This window comes from Larus michahellis, chromosome 1 (assembly GCF_964199755.1).
Source record: "Larus michahellis chromosome 1, bLarMic1.1, whole genome shotgun sequence".
In the NCBI taxonomy this organism is placed as follows: Eukaryota; Metazoa; Chordata; class Aves; order Charadriiformes; family Laridae; genus Larus; species Larus michahellis.
In genome coordinates this window covers 164,780,991-164,798,231 of record NC_133896.1, presented here as the reverse complement: position 1 = coordinate 164,798,231, position 17,241 = coordinate 164,780,991, and the positions used below count along the sequence as shown (strand labels likewise).

The 17,241-nt window shown below is 36.3% G+C and overlaps 1 protein-coding gene across 1 annotated transcript in view; it reads left to right on the top strand.

The window, feature by feature from the left end:
• Positions 1-17,241, top strand: part of IPO5 (importin 5) — a 45,312-nt gene that overhangs the window by 16,174 nt on the left and 11,897 nt on the right. The window contains exons 7-21 of the mRNA XM_074562651.1: positions 114-236; positions 327-447; positions 3,953-4,040; positions 7,213-7,319; positions 9,714-9,838; positions 9,928-10,017; positions 10,126-10,299; positions 10,514-10,732; positions 11,986-12,069; positions 12,870-13,002; positions 13,105-13,226; positions 13,752-13,848; positions 14,357-14,529; positions 14,976-15,087; positions 15,701-15,756. Coding sequence (XP_074418752.1) covers positions 114-236; positions 327-447; positions 3,953-4,040; positions 7,213-7,319; positions 9,714-9,838; positions 9,928-10,017; positions 10,126-10,299; positions 10,514-10,732; positions 11,986-12,069; positions 12,870-13,002; positions 13,105-13,226; positions 13,752-13,848; positions 14,357-14,529; positions 14,976-15,087; positions 15,701-15,756 — 1,824 coding nt within the window. The remainder of the gene's footprint in view (positions 1-113; positions 237-326; positions 448-3,952; positions 4,041-7,212; positions 7,320-9,713; positions 9,839-9,927; positions 10,018-10,125; positions 10,300-10,513; positions 10,733-11,985; positions 12,070-12,869; positions 13,003-13,104; positions 13,227-13,751; positions 13,849-14,356; positions 14,530-14,975; positions 15,088-15,700; positions 15,757-17,241) is intronic.

The following is a 17,241-nucleotide window of genomic DNA, read 5'->3' as shown; positions in this document are numbered from 1 at the left end:
AGACCATTCAGAGAGACAAGAACACAGTTAATCAAATTTCTTCTATAACAGTGGTTCCATTCATAGTATTATTTGGTTTTACTTAATCTTGTTTTCGTCTTATCTCTTGATAGGCAGTAAATGATTCCTGCTACCAAAATGATGATTCTGTCCTGAAATCCCTTGTAGAAATTGCAGATTCTGTTCCCAAGTATTTACGACCACACTTAGAACCTACGTTGCAACTAAGTCTGAAGGTAAAGCTAGGAATTTATTTTTTTTTAAATCACTCTTTCTGCCTGAGAACATCTGTTCTAACCATTTGCTTTAATCCTTCTGGATTGTAGTTGTGTGCAGATGCCAGTCTCAGTAACATGCAGCGTCAGTTGGCACTTGAAGTAATTGTGACCTTGTCAGAAACTGCTGCTGCTATGCTGAGGAGGCATACAAACATTGTTGCACAAGCCAGTAAGTATTTTATTCATTTTCTTTGTTGAAACAATTTGTCTTCCTTTACAGTGTTAAACTGACTTTGGAAGTGGTCAGTGGCAAAACCATGTCTTCTATCTCGGAGTTTGCTGATGCTGGTAACTTTAGGTGACACCAAATTGGGGCGCTTTTATGGTGAAAGACCCTTCTTATTGCGATTCTTCATAAATGAATCTGTGCTTATGCATCCACCAACAATTTGAATAAAAATACTGTAGCTTCTTCATTAGGTGTTTCCAAGGAAAATACTACTTTCATGGTTCTCTGCTGGCTTTTGAAATGTGTACTGTAAAAAAAAAAAAAAAAAAAAAAAAAAAAAAAAAATTGATGCATTTAGCTCTCAAGTTCTTCGTTCGAAGTTTGGTATGTAGGCCAGATTCTGTGGTGCTGGCAACTGAAGACTGAAGGAGTTCAGCATGCATGTTGAGCTTCAGTGTTGAGTTAAAGATGTGAATTAAAAATCAGATGCTTATATAAATACTTAGAGAAAGTCTAATGCGGATTGTAAATTCTTTGGAGAGGCACTTTTTAATCATGTGTTATTATTTGAGATACTAAAAATAACTGTCTTCTGGACAGCCCCAGCAGCAGTGCTGTACACAGTGATATTCCTCTGCCTTTTAAATCCTTTTTGTGAGTAGATCAGGCCACTGACACAGCAATGTAGCCTGCTTTTTGGGAGAATTCTTTTCCCTCCCTGTCACACTTCTATTTGTCTAGATTCTTGATTGTTTTCTGAAACTTGCATAAAGACAATCTGTTAAAAGGCAACTTTTTTACTCATGTGCTTGGGCTGGGGAAATTTGTGCATACAAATAATCATAAAACTCATGGAAAATGTTGTAAACTGGATCTGCTTGGCCTAAGTGTTTAAACTATTGACTAGGAATTTTGTCTACTTGTAGAATAGTTTTTTTAAAGAACAGATTCTTTCAGAACATATTTTGAAATTTGAAAGTGTTAAGAATGCTCTATAGCTTGTTGGGAATATTAACACTTGACACTTGCTGTCCCCCAAATCATTACAAGCTTCTTAACTGGTCTGGTGGCATAGTAGAGAAGTATCTCATATCTCTTTAGAATGTATTACTTTGTATATTTGGTAGCTAGTTGTTCAGGAATGAAATGTTTGTATTAAGATAATGCACCATGTGTGAATGAAGTGCCTTTGGTTTGCAACCTGTTGTAAAATTGTTCTTAATGAGTCACTAAGGTGAAAGACGTTTATTTTGCAGAGCTAGTAAAGCAGTTATGTTCAGAGAAAGCCAAACAGGATTTCGTTTGTCTTGGTTTTGTGCCTTAGTTTAAAAGGGTTTCTGTTTTCATTCAACTAAAAAGTTGCTACATCACTTGATCCTCACAACTAGAACTGGGTCTTAGGGAAACCTGTCATCTTATGCTGGTTTTATTGAACGTGGTGCTGATTTAGGAGTAAGTCTGTGTCCTGTGTACCAGTTTTCTGCACAGAAACTCCATTAGGGTTTAGACTTCCCTCCTTGAGCACAATATTCAAGATAACAGAGTGTTTTATTGCTCCCTCCCTAGCAATTAGAGCTGCAACTTTTCTTTGGCTGTAGTTTTGCTCCATCTCCATAAAATGGAGTCATGGCATGCTCTGAAAAGAAGCAGGCTTAGTGGACTCATCCTTAACTTGTTTGTAAACAGTCTATATATTTGCAATAGTTAAATTTTGAGAGCTTGTCAGGACAACGTTGAAACTAATGCACAACTCTATATTTACAAAAATGTCCTTTGTGAAACTATACTTACTGGCAACTACACTCATATTAATAACATCAAGAAGAAACAACATGTGTACAAGCTTTCGCAGGTTCTGGATTTAATGATGGCCAGACAGCTTTGGATGACAGTTTGTTCTCAACCTTGCTTGTTTGTAGCAACAATGACATCAGTTTTTGGAACCCTGTAGCATCTGTGGCAGATGATGGTGGACTTATGTATTGTCACACCTCTGAAATATGCCATTTTCACCTGTGTGCTTATGAATGTCTGTGTCTGAAAAGTTTCTGGGCTATAATACTGGGATTTTTTTGAGGAAATTCTTTTCAGTGACTAGTAATATATAGAATTCTGGCATTGTGCTAGAAAGTTCATAGCGTCCATTAAGTTATCTTGATACGTATATGAAAGCTCTCATGGGATCACCTCTGGCTGATGACATGTAACCACATCAAGCAAACCAATCCATAATTTGATCTTTTCTTGATACTTGCCTCACAATGCTGTCAGTGAGCAATATTTTCTTCTGTCATCAATTCACCATAAGTTTCTCATCTCTCCAGATGTACAGTGAAGTGAGTTTGCTTAGGGTTGTGTGTTTGCTTAGGGTTGTGCCTCTATCTTAGATTACAGATACATTTACACTATGTAAGTATATTATTTATATAAAAGTTGCAGTATATCTAATCAGCAGTATGAACTACTGTATGCCTACTAACTTTTGAGGTGGGTTCCTGTAAAGGACAGTTAACTGTGATGCCTGTCTTCAAAATGTGTGGTAGACTGTCCTAAAAAGATTCTTAAAGCTCAAAGGTTCCGTATTTGACTGAAAACTTTTGTTTCCAGGGCAAAGTGAAGCATTTTTGCATTAATGATGTTGAATTCAAATAACTGCTCTGAGCAGTTAGTGTAATATGAAGTGCAGAATACTTAAGAGCACCTTATTTTCCTCTGAAAGTGCAAGGTGTACTTTTTAGCCCTTGGGCTTCTGAAGTGCCCAGGAACAGGCAGCCTTGTAATAGACAAATCACTGCACTCCTTCCTCCCGTGAGAACAACTCAGAAGAATAGTTCTTGCTTATTGCATAGTAGTGTGGAACGTTATGATAAAGATTGTGTAATAGTCTCTATGAAGACTTATACTAAGAAGAGCAGACAGAATCAATCTACAGAGGTAGAAATAGAAATCATAAGTTCTAAACCGTTACCTTATTGTAAAAGTAAAGCTTTATGCTGTGACCACCGTACATATAATTAGCAAAATTTATGATGTTAATAAAACTAAGGGTTGAGTGTTATTCTTCCGTAATGAATATAGTCTCTTTCATCAGTGAATGTTCAAAGGATGATGTCAGAGTTTCAGCAAAATGAATGAAACGTATCAGAGTTCTTAAAGCATATAATACTAATTTTAACTCTTTCAAAGAACTTTGACTTTATTAAGGAATTCACTTTTTACGATCTTCATGATTTAACAAAATCTTGCATTGCACTGTGATTCTTGGTAAGATATACACTCAACTGTTTTTTACTCTTGATTTAAATGTTCTGAAAATATTTTTCTGAAAATCTATTCTGAATTACTGTCTGATGCAGTTTGATAAACTTGGCTATCTGCTACTGGAAGAAGAGTTATATTTCTTCAGTGATTTTTTTGAAAGGAGAGAACTTAAAATTTATGCTAGTTATTTGAGAATCTATTTTAAGAAAGCAACCTGGTTTTAAAAATTTTTGGTTTTTTTCAGTTCCTCAAATGTTGGCAATGATGGTTGACTTGGAAGAAGATGAAGATTGGGCAAATGCAGATGAGCTTGAAGATGATGATTTTGACAGGTAGTTATGAAACTAGTTGTTTCAATGTATTATCAAGACTGTGTGGCTAAAAGCAGATTTTAAGTGCAGGATGCAAATGACTGCCATGCATTACTTTTTTTTTTTTAACTCAAATAACTCTTCTAATTTTGTTTCTTTGGTCATGAGCAGAATATATGACTCTTTTTCAGACAGTTTATATGTAGGTTATTTAGGTACTGTTCAGCAAGTAAATTCTTTCAGTGTTCGTATGTTGCTGTAATTTAGTTCTACAAGATGCATGTCCTCTTGTCTGTTTCGCTGTTTGCTATTTTGCACTGTTTTAACTTTTCAAGCTTTTGTTTCTTCTATCATTTATGTTACTCAGTTCAGAAGTCAGTGTTTCCTAAGCCTTTAAATTGAGGGCTTAGCTGGAACCAAAGCTGAAGGATACTGACTTGTTTAGTCATCTACAGCCAATTTCTTCCTATTTTTCTGTATCTATGCCCTTGAAAAGGTGGTGTTAAAGAAAAAAGCTGCCTACCTTTGAAAGGACATCAGAACGCATAGTGGAATTCCTTGCTGGATTTCATCTAGCTCAAAATATTACGATTTTGCTATTATTTTAAATCCCTTGGTATGGGTAGCAGTAGCTTGTCTTGTATCTTAGGGAAGAAAGATCTACTAAAGATGTCCAGTCTTTCTGATTTGCTTAGTCCTGCATGCTTTGTAGCTTGCTCCAACTTTCCACTGGAATCACAGTGGTTTGTCTACGGTATCCTGTTACATCTGCTCTTGTCCAAATACAATTAGAATGAAGCGGAAGAAAGCAGAAATATGTGTAGGAGATAACTATCTCCACACTTCTGTAAAGTTATGGATGTTAATTTGCCATTCTGGACACTTTTTTGCCACATCTGGCATGTCCTTCAAGACTCAGATGAAATTAGTGTTTCAAAACAATTTGTCTCAGAACACTTTGAGATCTTCATAGGAAGACAGGCGATAGAAGAGGTGTTGATTTACCACTGAACTGTATAGTGACTTCTAGGAGATATCAGGTATATGGAGACACTTGCAAACCGATGGGTAGAAATTTATGGAAGAACCTGTTTAATCTCTGTGTGACTTGGAATAATTTTTTTTGTTCCCTGTGATTGTGGAATTGAAAGTAAGCTGTCTCGCATGGTAGACCAGACACTTTTATCCTGTTTTGTTTCCTCAACTTTGAAATTTTGCCATACAGGTAGAACTGTCAAACACCACTGCATTCAGGTTTGTCAAGCATTTGAATATTTTTATTCAACTAAATTTCATGGGGAAATAAAATATAAAAGTTCAAATCCACATCAAGCCTTTCAGAGTATGGAGTTTATTCAGATGGCCTGCTTTAGGCAGCTTAGTAAGTGCTCTGAATCATCCACTTGAGGCATGCCAGTTTCTCTTTATTGGCAGCAGAGTAACTTGCAGAGTAACTTTGTTCTTCTAAACACAACTTAGCTGCCTATGGATTTTAGAGTGAAAATTTTCCTTTTTTTTTTTTTTTTTTGTTACAAGTTGAAAGTAGAGCAAGCAAAGATCAGAAAACAAGTTAGGCTCTGCAACCTTAGCCTAAAGGAGAGACGTAGCTCCTTTGGCCCTTGAAGTAATATGAGAGCTTCAGGCTTGGACACAAAATGCTGGACATAAGCTAGTCTCTGGTGATTGTGTGTGATGTTAGTTTTTTCTTTTAGGAGGTTCACTCATGTTACTTTGTGTTTCCTACCGCTGAAGTTCAGCTTTGTGGAGAGCTGTTGATTAGCTGAGTGCATGATGCTAACCTCTTCTGGTGCTTGAGTCTTTGTAGCTTCATATGAAGACTGGAATTCCTGTGCAGTCCAAGAAACAGGCTAATGATCATCAGGCTGTAGCCTAGTTAGGGTGTGTTCGGATCTGACTAAGGGGGATGTGAGTCAGCCTACACAAAAGCAGCAGAGAGTATTTTAGCATTTCCAGTTTTTTGTTTCTCTGACTTCATAGAGCAGTGAAATTCTAAAGGAGGAAAAGGTTAATCCAACTTCCTCTTTTCCTGGCAAAAGCCTTCCAGACATTGGAGGGAGGTGTGTGGTCATTTTTCTAAAATAGACTATTTCCTCAAACTGAATGTATGAATTAATGGTGAGATGAAACAGCTCAAAGAACGTAATTTCAGATGAAAGCTGCCATTAACTTTGGTGAGTTTGTTCCAATCTAAACCTGTGTGCCCATGCTCTGTTGTCCTGCTGGTGATGTATCTGTTTATTTGAACATGACTAATCTGATCTGATTAGTCTAATTTGATTTGAAGGTCAAATACAATATTGCCATTATCTTTGAGCAGACACCTTTGTTTGTAGCATGTGAGTTTCTAGACTGTTTATGGTTTGTAATGAGACTTGGGGATTCAAGAGCTCTATTTCTGACTCAGCTGACTGATACTTGAAAGGAGAGTGAGATTCATCCCTTTCTGAACCATTACTCAGCTTTTCCATCAGCATGGGTGTCTAGGATGGACTAACCTTGAGTTATTACAGTGTTAGCCCTACCCAGACAGTAACAGTAGTTATCTGTGTCCTGGAAAATTTCTTGCTTTTCTGTAGGGAATAATTCTATTGGGTGGAACAAGTCACTTTACACAGATAATCTTTGGCTATTCTCAGTTCAACAAATTCCTCACCTGGACTGGATGTTTTCTGCCTGAGTCATTGGCAAGAGAACATGCCACTAGAGTACTGGCACTGCAGCCACGCAAGGAAGGTCTCATATGTGCCAAAGCTTGAATTCAACTGGTTCACATGATTCGTAGCAAGTCTGAGCTGGCTTGTGTTCTCATGACAAAAAGGTGATAGCCAGTATTATTGCTTAATTCAGTGCAAATTTAGTTTCAGCTTTCTAATTATGTTGGGAAATTCAGTCTATACTTTCAGTGCTAGTAAGACCCAAGTTTCTTTGGTACTAGACTTAATCAATGGGCTACAGATAATAAATGTTCAGGTGGAGGGTAAGTGATTATTTTGTGACTAGTGTGTGTGCTTTTAGGTTTGGGTATGCTTTATTTACTCATGGAGGCTCATGTGTATTCAGATGGCAAAAGTTTGAAGACTAGAACTGCAGGAAAGGGCACTTCTGTGCCCTGTTGGACTGTTTATTTTATTGTAGATATGAAACCACTGATATTTCTGTAACTGATATTTAGCAATGCAGTTGCTGGTGAGAGTGCACTGGACAGAATGGCCTGTGGCCTTGGAGGAAAACTTGTTTTACCTATGATTAAAGAACATATTATGCAAATGCTTCAGAATCGTAAGTAACTGCATTTTTTATTTTTTTTTTTACAATTCTATGCTTTCTAGAAACTTTGATACCTCTTAAATCTTCATGTTTAGCTACTTGATATATTTTTATATACTTCCACTTCTGATTTCAGCAGCAAAAACTGTAAATGCTGTGAACTTGGAAGTTTCTTTTTTTAAACTGTGATTTATTAAATTTATATACAGTGCATTACAACATTTTTCTGAAAAGTAGACAGCAGAGCAGAGATGTCAAAACCAAAACAGTATGTTTTTTTAAAATTCACAGTCTGTGAATTAAATAAGGGAAGACTTCTTTTTTACTTTAGAATATTCTCTCTAAATCCCTATACAGTGCCTCACAGTACCTTAAGTGTGCCTAAACTGCCACCTGTTATTCTGTAGCTCAATATTTTTTGCTTCTTCAAAAGTACTACATCTAAGTGAAATTTTAATACATTACATAGAGGAGTATGTGCTCTTTTTGTTCTTTATTCCTGTAATTTGATGGACCAAAATAGAGAAGTCTGTGGTAGGCGGGCCGTCTTTTGATATGCTTTCATACGCTGATTTTAATATGTTTCATGAGGTGCTTCCATATATTCTTATCAGTTGCTACGTATGCTACTTTTCCTCTTAAAATACCTGTAATGCTTGCTCAGGCAATCATTCAAAAAATATTGTGCATTTGTTGCATGTGCTTTCACTTGACCTGTGCTTTGAGCCTTTGAAGTGGAAGACAAAAAGTTCTGTTGTACTTTTCCTACCTTCATGGTTTAAAACCCAGTCCAAAAAAGACTGTTACCATACCAGGTATGGAACATAGGGCTACTCAAGGTACCACCTGCAGAATGTGAACACTTGTAAAGTTTGTTTGGAAAGAAATTTTTTTGGAAAGAAAGTTTTATTAAGGAAACAGATTAACCTGACTCTTCCAGTGTTAGTAGCTTCAAGGCTAGCAAATGCCTAGTTTTGTAGTACCCACAAAAAGGCAGTGTAATGGCTATGAGACCTGACTCCTGTGAAGAGAAGTCGTGCAGTTGATGCCTGATGCTTTCTTTCTGCTAGATCAGAGCTTTCCACAATCATTACTACTCTTTGGAAAAGGGAAATGCAATAGATATTGTTTCGTTCAGAAGCCGTCACTTGTAGGGAGTTGGAAGGAAAGATGAAGGCATTTAGAGTAAAACATCATCAATACTCTCAGAAATCAGACCTTCCCTTCTCCTGTTGCCACTGCTTTTCCCACAGAAGTTTATTGAAATAATAATTTTAAACTTCTGGGTTTGGATTGGGTAGCCAGACAGTCCAAACATGATTGGATTTCATTTTGTAGTATCATTAATTTCAAGTCTGGAATACATGTTAATAGTAATACAATGAGAGTAACAAGAAGTGCAGGCTTAACTAGGAACGTCCAATGAGCTTAAATAGTGCAAAATAGACTGCTTCTTCACTGTACCTTCTGTCAAGATGATATTTTATCTCATCCTTATCAAACAGAAGCTTGAGTGTCAGGATTCCAATGCTCTCAACTGTGGTGTTCTTCGTTCCAGGAATTTAATACATTACCAGCAATAGTGAAATCTTGCATTATTTTGGGAAAGAAGTTCTGTTACATGCCTTTCCCACAGTTTAATAAGCCTGTTTGTTCTTCTGATTTTCTTTTCTGTAATCCCCATGGTTTCTAGCACAGAGAAAGATTGTGTTTAAAAAAAAAAATTAAAAAATTTGGCGTTTCTCATATGTTTCCCTTGCCTAAAGAAAAAGGAGAGGGGCGTGAAAGATCCATTTCAACAATACCCACTAGCCTGAGAATAGGTTAATAGGACTTGGAGGCAGGGAAGGCCTTACATCCCTAAATACAATGTTACCGTTCTTAAACAGTCTTGTGGAGACTCATGAAAATTTTAGTACTGATTATTTATATATTGTTTGGTTCACTAGGCATTTTTCCCCTCCTTACCAAAAGAGGAAGGTATAGGCTGTTCTGATACGATTTAAAAAAATGGGGGAGAAAAAAAAAGAAATACTGTCCTTGTGTTTCCCTGCTTAGCTCATTTGATTAAAAATGCCATTTCCGGGTGTTAGTACTATATACATACTTGTATCAGCAATTAAGAATTCTTTTTTCTAAGTCTGGATTTGTCTTGGATTAGATACTCAAATTTTTATGCATCTCTGGAAGTATGTATGAGGAAAAGTGAAAAGTATTTAACAAATCAAGTAGATGCATCAATTTCCCCTCTTTCTCCTATTCTTCACTCTTCTTCCTCCTGTGCCCATCCCCCTGTTGTCGTCGTCCCCCCCGCGCCCCCCCCAAAAAAAGGAAGTGATTTGTCTTTATGGTGCTTTTTAGTTTCCAAAATGAATAAAATTTATTTTCACTTCTAATCTTCTGTAGCTGACTGGAAATACAGGCATGCTGGCTTGATGGCTCTTTCAGCCATTGGAGAAGGTTGCCACCAGCAGATGGAGGGAATTTTAAATGAGATAGTTAATTTTGTTTTGCTATTCCTTCAGGATCCTGTGAGTATAATTCTATTAATTATTTCAAAATGTTTTCATTTCCGCTCTCATGACTACTTGTTAACTATTTGAGGGAAATACTTTTTCAGCATCCAAGAGTAAGATACGCAGCTTGTAATGCTATTGGACAAATGGCAACTGACTTCGCACCTGGTTTTCAAAAGAAATTTCATGAGAAGGCAAGTAGTAGAATAGTAAAAAAAAAAAAAAAAAAAAAAAAAAAAAGTGGCAAAACTACGTCCCCGTCAGAAACTTGTTCTTCTGAAAATAAACACTTCTTTTATCAGGTGATAGCAGCTCTTCTGCAAACCATGGAGGATCAAGGCAACCAGCGTGTTCAAGCCCATGCAGCTGCAGCACTCATAAACTTCACTGAAGATTGTCCCAAGTCACTGCTTATTCCATATTTGGATAATCTAGTGAAGCATCTTCATTCCACTATGGTGATAAAATTACAAGAGGTATAATATACTGAACAATTTGTTTCATGGAGGGTAACCTTGTCGCATAACACAGAATAAGTATAGTTGAACTAAGACCTCTGAAATAAGCCAGTATACATATCTGTTGATGTTGCTCTGGCAAGAATTAGGATACGTACAAGAGCAGATTTTTTACATTTTAAGTAAAATATGTGCTTTAGAAATGTAACTCTTTCTTCTTCCTCTTTCTAAGTTGATACAGAAAGGCACTAAGCTAGTTTTGGAGCAAGTTGTGACTTCAATTGCGTCAGTTGCAGATACAGCAGAGGAGAAATTTGTTCCCTACTATGACTTATTTATGCCCTCTTTAAAACACATTGTTGAGAATGCTGTTCAGAAGGAATTAAGACTTTTACGGGGAAAGACTATTGAATGCATCAGCCTAATTGGTCTTGCTGTTGGTAAAGAAAAGGTAAGCTTAGATCTTATCTAATGGTCCAAATATATTATTAAATGGCTTTGGTTTTTGCAGTGTTAACAATGAATTAATATATTCATATGTTAAATATATAGCTATGTTGTTGCTGATTTCTATGCTCGTTTTCCTGTTTTCATTTCTAAGGTGACTGTCTTGCTGTTTAGATTCACAAATTCACAATAGAATCTTACGAAAATACTACAGCTTAAGCTATTCTTGTCACACTGAACAATGTTGAAGTCAAGCATTTTTTGTTTGATTGGTTGGGTTTTTTTGCCTTAAGAGAAATTCTGGAGCATCTAATTTTAGGCAGTGTCAGAATGGTGGGTAAAATGCATGTAGTTCAAATGAAACTCAGAATAGTTTTTGTACGCGGATGCCTGAAAAAGTTTAGATGTGCTTGTAGTAGAACTTTGAAGTACTTGTTTGTCATGAGGCTTGATGGATTTGGCAGGGTTTGGTGGGTTTTTTGATAAGTTGATTAAAACATGTCTTTCTAAAAGTACTAAGATACAACTGTGAAGGACTATATAAGAGTCTGAGTGATGTTCTGATTGCAAGTTTGCATTATGGTGTACAGATTTTCATTTTATTGAGTGAAGAAAACAAAAATCACACTTCAAAAATAAAATAATGTGATGTACACAGTACAAAAATAGTACTAGCCCCCCACAAATTTACCATTCCTTTCCTTTGACTTAGAAGGACCACGGGTTTTGTGCAACTAAATTTTAAACGGATTTTAAACGTAACTAATGTTTAATAAACTATTCTTGGAGGACTACTGGGAACATGGGGAGTGAAAAGCGGGTAGGTGTAACACCATTGGGGCATCTGATGTGGCCTAAAATGTTACTAGCTCATGAGTAAGTAGCTCCTGCTGTCAGCTTTTATCCGAGTTCCATAAAGGAGTCAAAATAGTAAGGAAGATATCTGGGGAAGTTAGAATTGTCAGATATTTTTTGTGAGTATTAGTATTTATTTATGTAGTGTTTTATTTAAGCAGTCCTCTGCTTTCAAGTATATAAACAGAGGGTACAGAGAAGCTTAAGACAAGAATGACCCAGTGATGCTTCCAGAAAAAGAACTTGTGTCTTCACTTCTATCTGCATTTCAGTCTATTTCCAGCTATAGCGAATGTCTTGATAGTGTGTTGGACTTAACACCAATTTAAGTAAGCATTTAAGTCTCTTGAGAAAGTACCCTTTTAATTTGCCTTTAAAAACATAGTTGTTTCCCATATCTAGTTTATGCAGGACGCATCAGATGTAATGCAGCTGTTATTGAAGACACAAACAGACTTCAGTGACCTAGAAGATGATGATCCACAGGTATGTTAAAATTGTGTCTTTGGAGTGCATAGCTCTTTGGTTAGTATTAGAAAAGTTCTTTTTACATGTGATGTTTCTGGCCCCCCCATGCAATTATACCTTCAGACTAACTGTTCAGCATGTCTTACAAAAATTGGGATGGATTGCCCTAAGATGGCCTTAGAATCTTTCACAGAAGCGTGTTTAGGAAATGAGACTTCCAGGACCTATATTTGTTGAAGAAATTTCAGCATGTGGGTTCCTTTTCTATTAGTAACTACTTTGTTTGGCACTGTATGACCCTTGCTGTCACCTTCTTATAAATAGTTCAACAAGACTTGTTAGACAGCTGTTCTAGTGAGAGGAGAGCTATTTTGATTTGTATATCTGAAACAAATACTCCTGTCAAAACACAGTGCTGCACTCTTTTTTGCTCTCCCTGCTGTTTTCAGGAATGTGGCTCAGTAGTATTTAAATTGAGGAAATTATTTATTTCAGACGGTAATTTACTTTTCAGGACAGTCATGATAGGATTACAAGTACATCTTATACTGTCACACTCTTACATGTATAGCAACTTCGATCAGAGGTACTGTCAATGCATTGTTACGAGTAAAGACTTGGGAGAGGTCTTTTGAAGACAGGTTTTTATATGGATTGCATATTGGATGAGCTCTTTTCTTTGAAATAAGTTTTATGCACTGCTGACAAATCCTTTAAAAGAAGTCCTATTGTATAATGTTCTTCTGTGATGCTTTCCTTTTAAGTATGCATTAAAATAAAACGTGGGACATGAAAATTCTGACTCTTCTCTCTTACAGATTTCTTACATGATCTCAGCATGGGCCAGAATGTGTAAAATTCTTGGAAAGGAATTTCAGCAGTACCTTCCTGTTGTCATGGGACCTTTAATGAAGACTGCATCCATTAAACCTGAAGTAGCTCTTTTAGACAGTAGGTTTAGCATAACGTTTTGCTTGAAAAAATACTGACATAAATGATTTTGTAGCACTTTTAGATATTTATTTATTTATTCCCCCCCGTTCTGTGTAACAGCACAAGATATGGAGAATATGAGTGATGATGATGGTTGGGAATTTGTAAACCTAGGAGATCAGCAAAGTTTTGGAATTAAAACTGCAGGCCTTGAAGAAAAAGCAACTGCATGCCAGATGCTGGTGAGTAATAGACACTTTGGGTGATCTCTGTATTGCTGGACAATCGAGTCTGAAGCCAAAATGTGTAATGAAGATATTCTTTATAGTATCAAATGAAATAGTTCTGTTTTTCTTCGGGTGACAGCGTTAAGTTTGGATTTCAGACACTTCATTCCATGTGGCTTATTTGATTAAAAATAGTTTCTTTAGTTTGGAGCTTTGATTTTTAAGATAAAAGGTAGTTTTCCTTTGTTAACAAAACTTTTAAGGAATTGGAGATGTTAGAGTAGTTCCTTTTTGCAGGTACTAATGTTACTGACTTCGGTTTGAAAAATACACGCATGTACGAAGAGTGAGACTCGTGGTGTTATCAGGGTTTCTTAAAATACCACAGTGGAGGGGGTAGCTAAATGGATTATTAAATGTGGTTTAGAACAATTTTTTTTAAATTAAACTTTTAACAATGTTTCTCACCATTACATAGTTGAAAAATATTTGTAACAATATTTTCCCTTAAAGGTGGCATTTCTGTGCATTGTCTTTCAGGTTTGCTATGCAAAAGAGCTAAAAGAGGGATTCGTGGAGTACACAGAGCAAGTTGTAAAGCTGATGGTTCCCTTGTTGAAGTTCTATTTCCATGATGATATCCTATTAATGAATTCGGCTGTGAAAATGGAAACTTGGTTTGGAATAATCAGTTGTGCTTACTGTTTTCCTAAATGAATTGAAAGTATTACTGTTAAAATATTCTGTTGCTTTATCACAGAAATTGGTTCTGAGAACGTTGTTTTACACGCTATTTTAGGCAATGTATCCTACTTTTTCCCCTAGTTTCTTTTTAAATAAGCATGTCTATAATGTAAAAAGCAAACAGTAGAGAAAGTGACATTTGTGCCAATGCAGTGAAGGAGAACTCGAATAGCTTTTCTGTCATGGCCTGAAATAGGCTTGAAACAGCTTTTAGATAGCAAACAGTTTAATTTTCCTATGAACTTAATCTGTATATAATTAAGAAATCAAATGCACTGGACTGTTATAAAAATAAAATCCATTTCAGGTAGAAAACAAATAACTTCAGTTATGGTGGTGAGTGCTTAAATTCTAAGCACTTTATGTTGGCCTTCACTGTTTTATTTCCTTAATAATGAAACGTGTTCGAGTGGCAGCAGCAGAGTCGATGCCCCTCCTCCTTGAATGTGCTAGAGTTCGTGGGCCAGAATACCTCACACAGATGTGGCACTTCATGTGTGATGCGCTCATCAAAGCCATTGGGACAGAACCAGATTCAGATGTTCTCTCGGAAATAATGCATTCTTTTGCAAAGGTAACTTTCTTCTGTAATGAGTTTTATGGTGTTACTGTTGCTTTTTATGGTAAGGAGGGACATGTGTTCGATGTTCGTTTAAATGGCTGGAAGAAATGCAGGGCTTCCACTACATAAATTTTGGTTTGACTATAAATGTTTTTATAGCTGATTCAAAACCTTGGTTGTACTTCTTTTTGTGAGAACCAAAGTACAAACCTAAAATAATTAGCAGATTTGTTCATTTTAACCGCAAACCACTGGAGTTACATGCTTGAAATGTACAGTGGTACTATGCTTTACTTGTATAATTTAGGCATAGATTACAGTATGAATGTTTTATTACTGTTATTTCTGCTAATAATCACTTAACGCAGAGCACGTATTAATATTCTCTGTGTGCATAGATTTCATTGAGATTGCTCATGTAACTTAAAGCTGAAAAACTGATCATTTTATTTCACTAGTGCATTGAGGTAATGGGAGATGGATGCCTTAACAATGAACACTTTGAAGAACTTGGAGGAATATTGAAAGGAAAGCTAGAAGAGCACTTTAAAAATCAAGAATTAAGACAGGGTAAGTTAACACAAGTCCCTGTTAATGTGCGATAATAGCTGTTCTTTAAAGCAGAATTCCTAATAATTTCTGAACACGCAACAAGAAGCTTAGTTCAGATTTCTTTAATTTGCATATCTATGTAAGGTAATTGGGCTTTGAAACAACAGAATGCAAGAGTTATATTTGTAAGCTCTGGGAGGATGTGAAGATGGCATCATCTACAGAAATACTGTAGTTTAATCAAAAGTTGATGGGCAGATTTACTTGAAGACAGTGCACATGTCTATGGGGTTCTCATTACTGTGGCTTTTTTTTTATATGAAGTCTTTGTGGTTTTCTTAAAGTGATGATAGCTTCTTATTTCTGCGTGCTTTTCTTGTCCTTGTGGGCAAGCTGATGTGTTCATTTCTATCTCATGTGCTTTTACACATTCTTAAACTAAGCTGTCTCATTATACTTCTTGTTTTTCTGTGAAAGCTCTTTGAAGTTTCTTAAAGACAGAAAATTCCTGTTGTATCTTCAGCTACTGTTTCCTATTTTCTAAATTTGTTTCTACATCATTTTTTCCCTTTCACAGGCTTCTTAGGCACTTGTAGAAATGTAATGCTTTAATATTTGTTTTTTAATGTAGTGAAAAGACAAGATGAAGACTATGATGAACAAGTTGAAGAGTCATTACAGGATGAAGTAAGTTGGTTTGGGGAGTTTTTCCACTTGTAAAGCACCAGGATGGAAATACATTAGATGGACATGCTATGCTACTCAGTTAAAGCATAGTGCATCCTCAGAATTATTTCTTCCTGGATGAATGTTCTGTTACCATATTCCTTCAACACTTCCAGTAAGAAATGGGCTGCGCTATATTTGTGCCTTAGAAAAATACGAAAGATTTCCTTGGCCAGTATATTGAAGGAAGAAGTTCAGGATATAGCTCTTCGTTTTCTTCATCCTCTCAAATAATTCTTAGATGACTTCAGATAGTTTGCTGTCAAATGCTATATCAGTGATAATTTAAGGCCGAGCCCTGCTGACTTGCATTTTCTTTGTGCCTTATGACCTAGGTGCCTCTTAAGCTTGAGCATACCTCTGTTACCTAGACCTCTGACGTGTCAGGTCAGGAACCTGTCTTAAAAAGAATAGACCTAAAATAGTATCGGAGGAGGACAGCAAGATGAATAGCCAGCATAATGTGTTTGCTTATGAGAGAATACCAAATTGACTATTTATCCACTAAGATACCAGATTAGCTTTTTAGTTTGAAGTGGAGGTGACTGTAGAAGAGAGATGATCGTTATAGGTATGGAGGGAGTAATAAAGAATAATAAGTCACTGCTGCTTATGAGACGTAAAGGATACTCGGTAAACTTAAGAACTAGGAAAATTTTTGCTACATGACGCAGGTGTGAAGCTTGTGAAGTTGAACTGCGAAGCTTGTTTACCTGAGTTTAACCTGTATGCAGACACAAGAATATATCTTAACAGATCATGCACCCATATGTAAATACTTTTAAATAACAATGCAGTTTTTCAGCCCGTTTCCTTTGGGAACATTAGGGCCAGCACTCAAAAGGATGGATTTCTGGCACCCACATACTGCTTGGGATCAAAAAATAACAAAACTTAAGTTCTGAGCCAAGAGCCTTTCCTGATTTTAGTCCCTTTCATATTTGCAGTGTTTACTGTTCGTTCTTGTAGGCAGTGAGTTAGGTGCTTTCTTATCTTTTTTTCTTATGTGTCACTCTGTAGTGATAATGAGAGAAAATGCTTGCAAGCGGCAGTTTCAGAAAAGCTGAGTCCATATTCTGCAAGAGTTGCAAGGCATTTAAAAAAAAAAAAGCTTTAATTTATATTTGAGCTTGCTGATTTTTTTAAAGACTGCAAGGAAGACTTGTCTGCATTACCCTGTGAAAGCGGGAGTGGGACCAGAATGTCACTTGCCATACAGACAAAATTAACATATGATAATGAGCAACATTTGGATATACACCTTTGGTCCTAGAATGTGTTTATGTAGCCCTGTCTCAGGGCAGCAGAGATATAAGGGAATAGAGAAGTCATGAAAGATATTCAAACAGTAGTTTTAGTAAGATATATAGATACAGCTATAGCTTAGGCAATAACTAAACTGCTGATTTGATAGAGGGTAGGAGAAGGCACACACTAAGCAAGCGT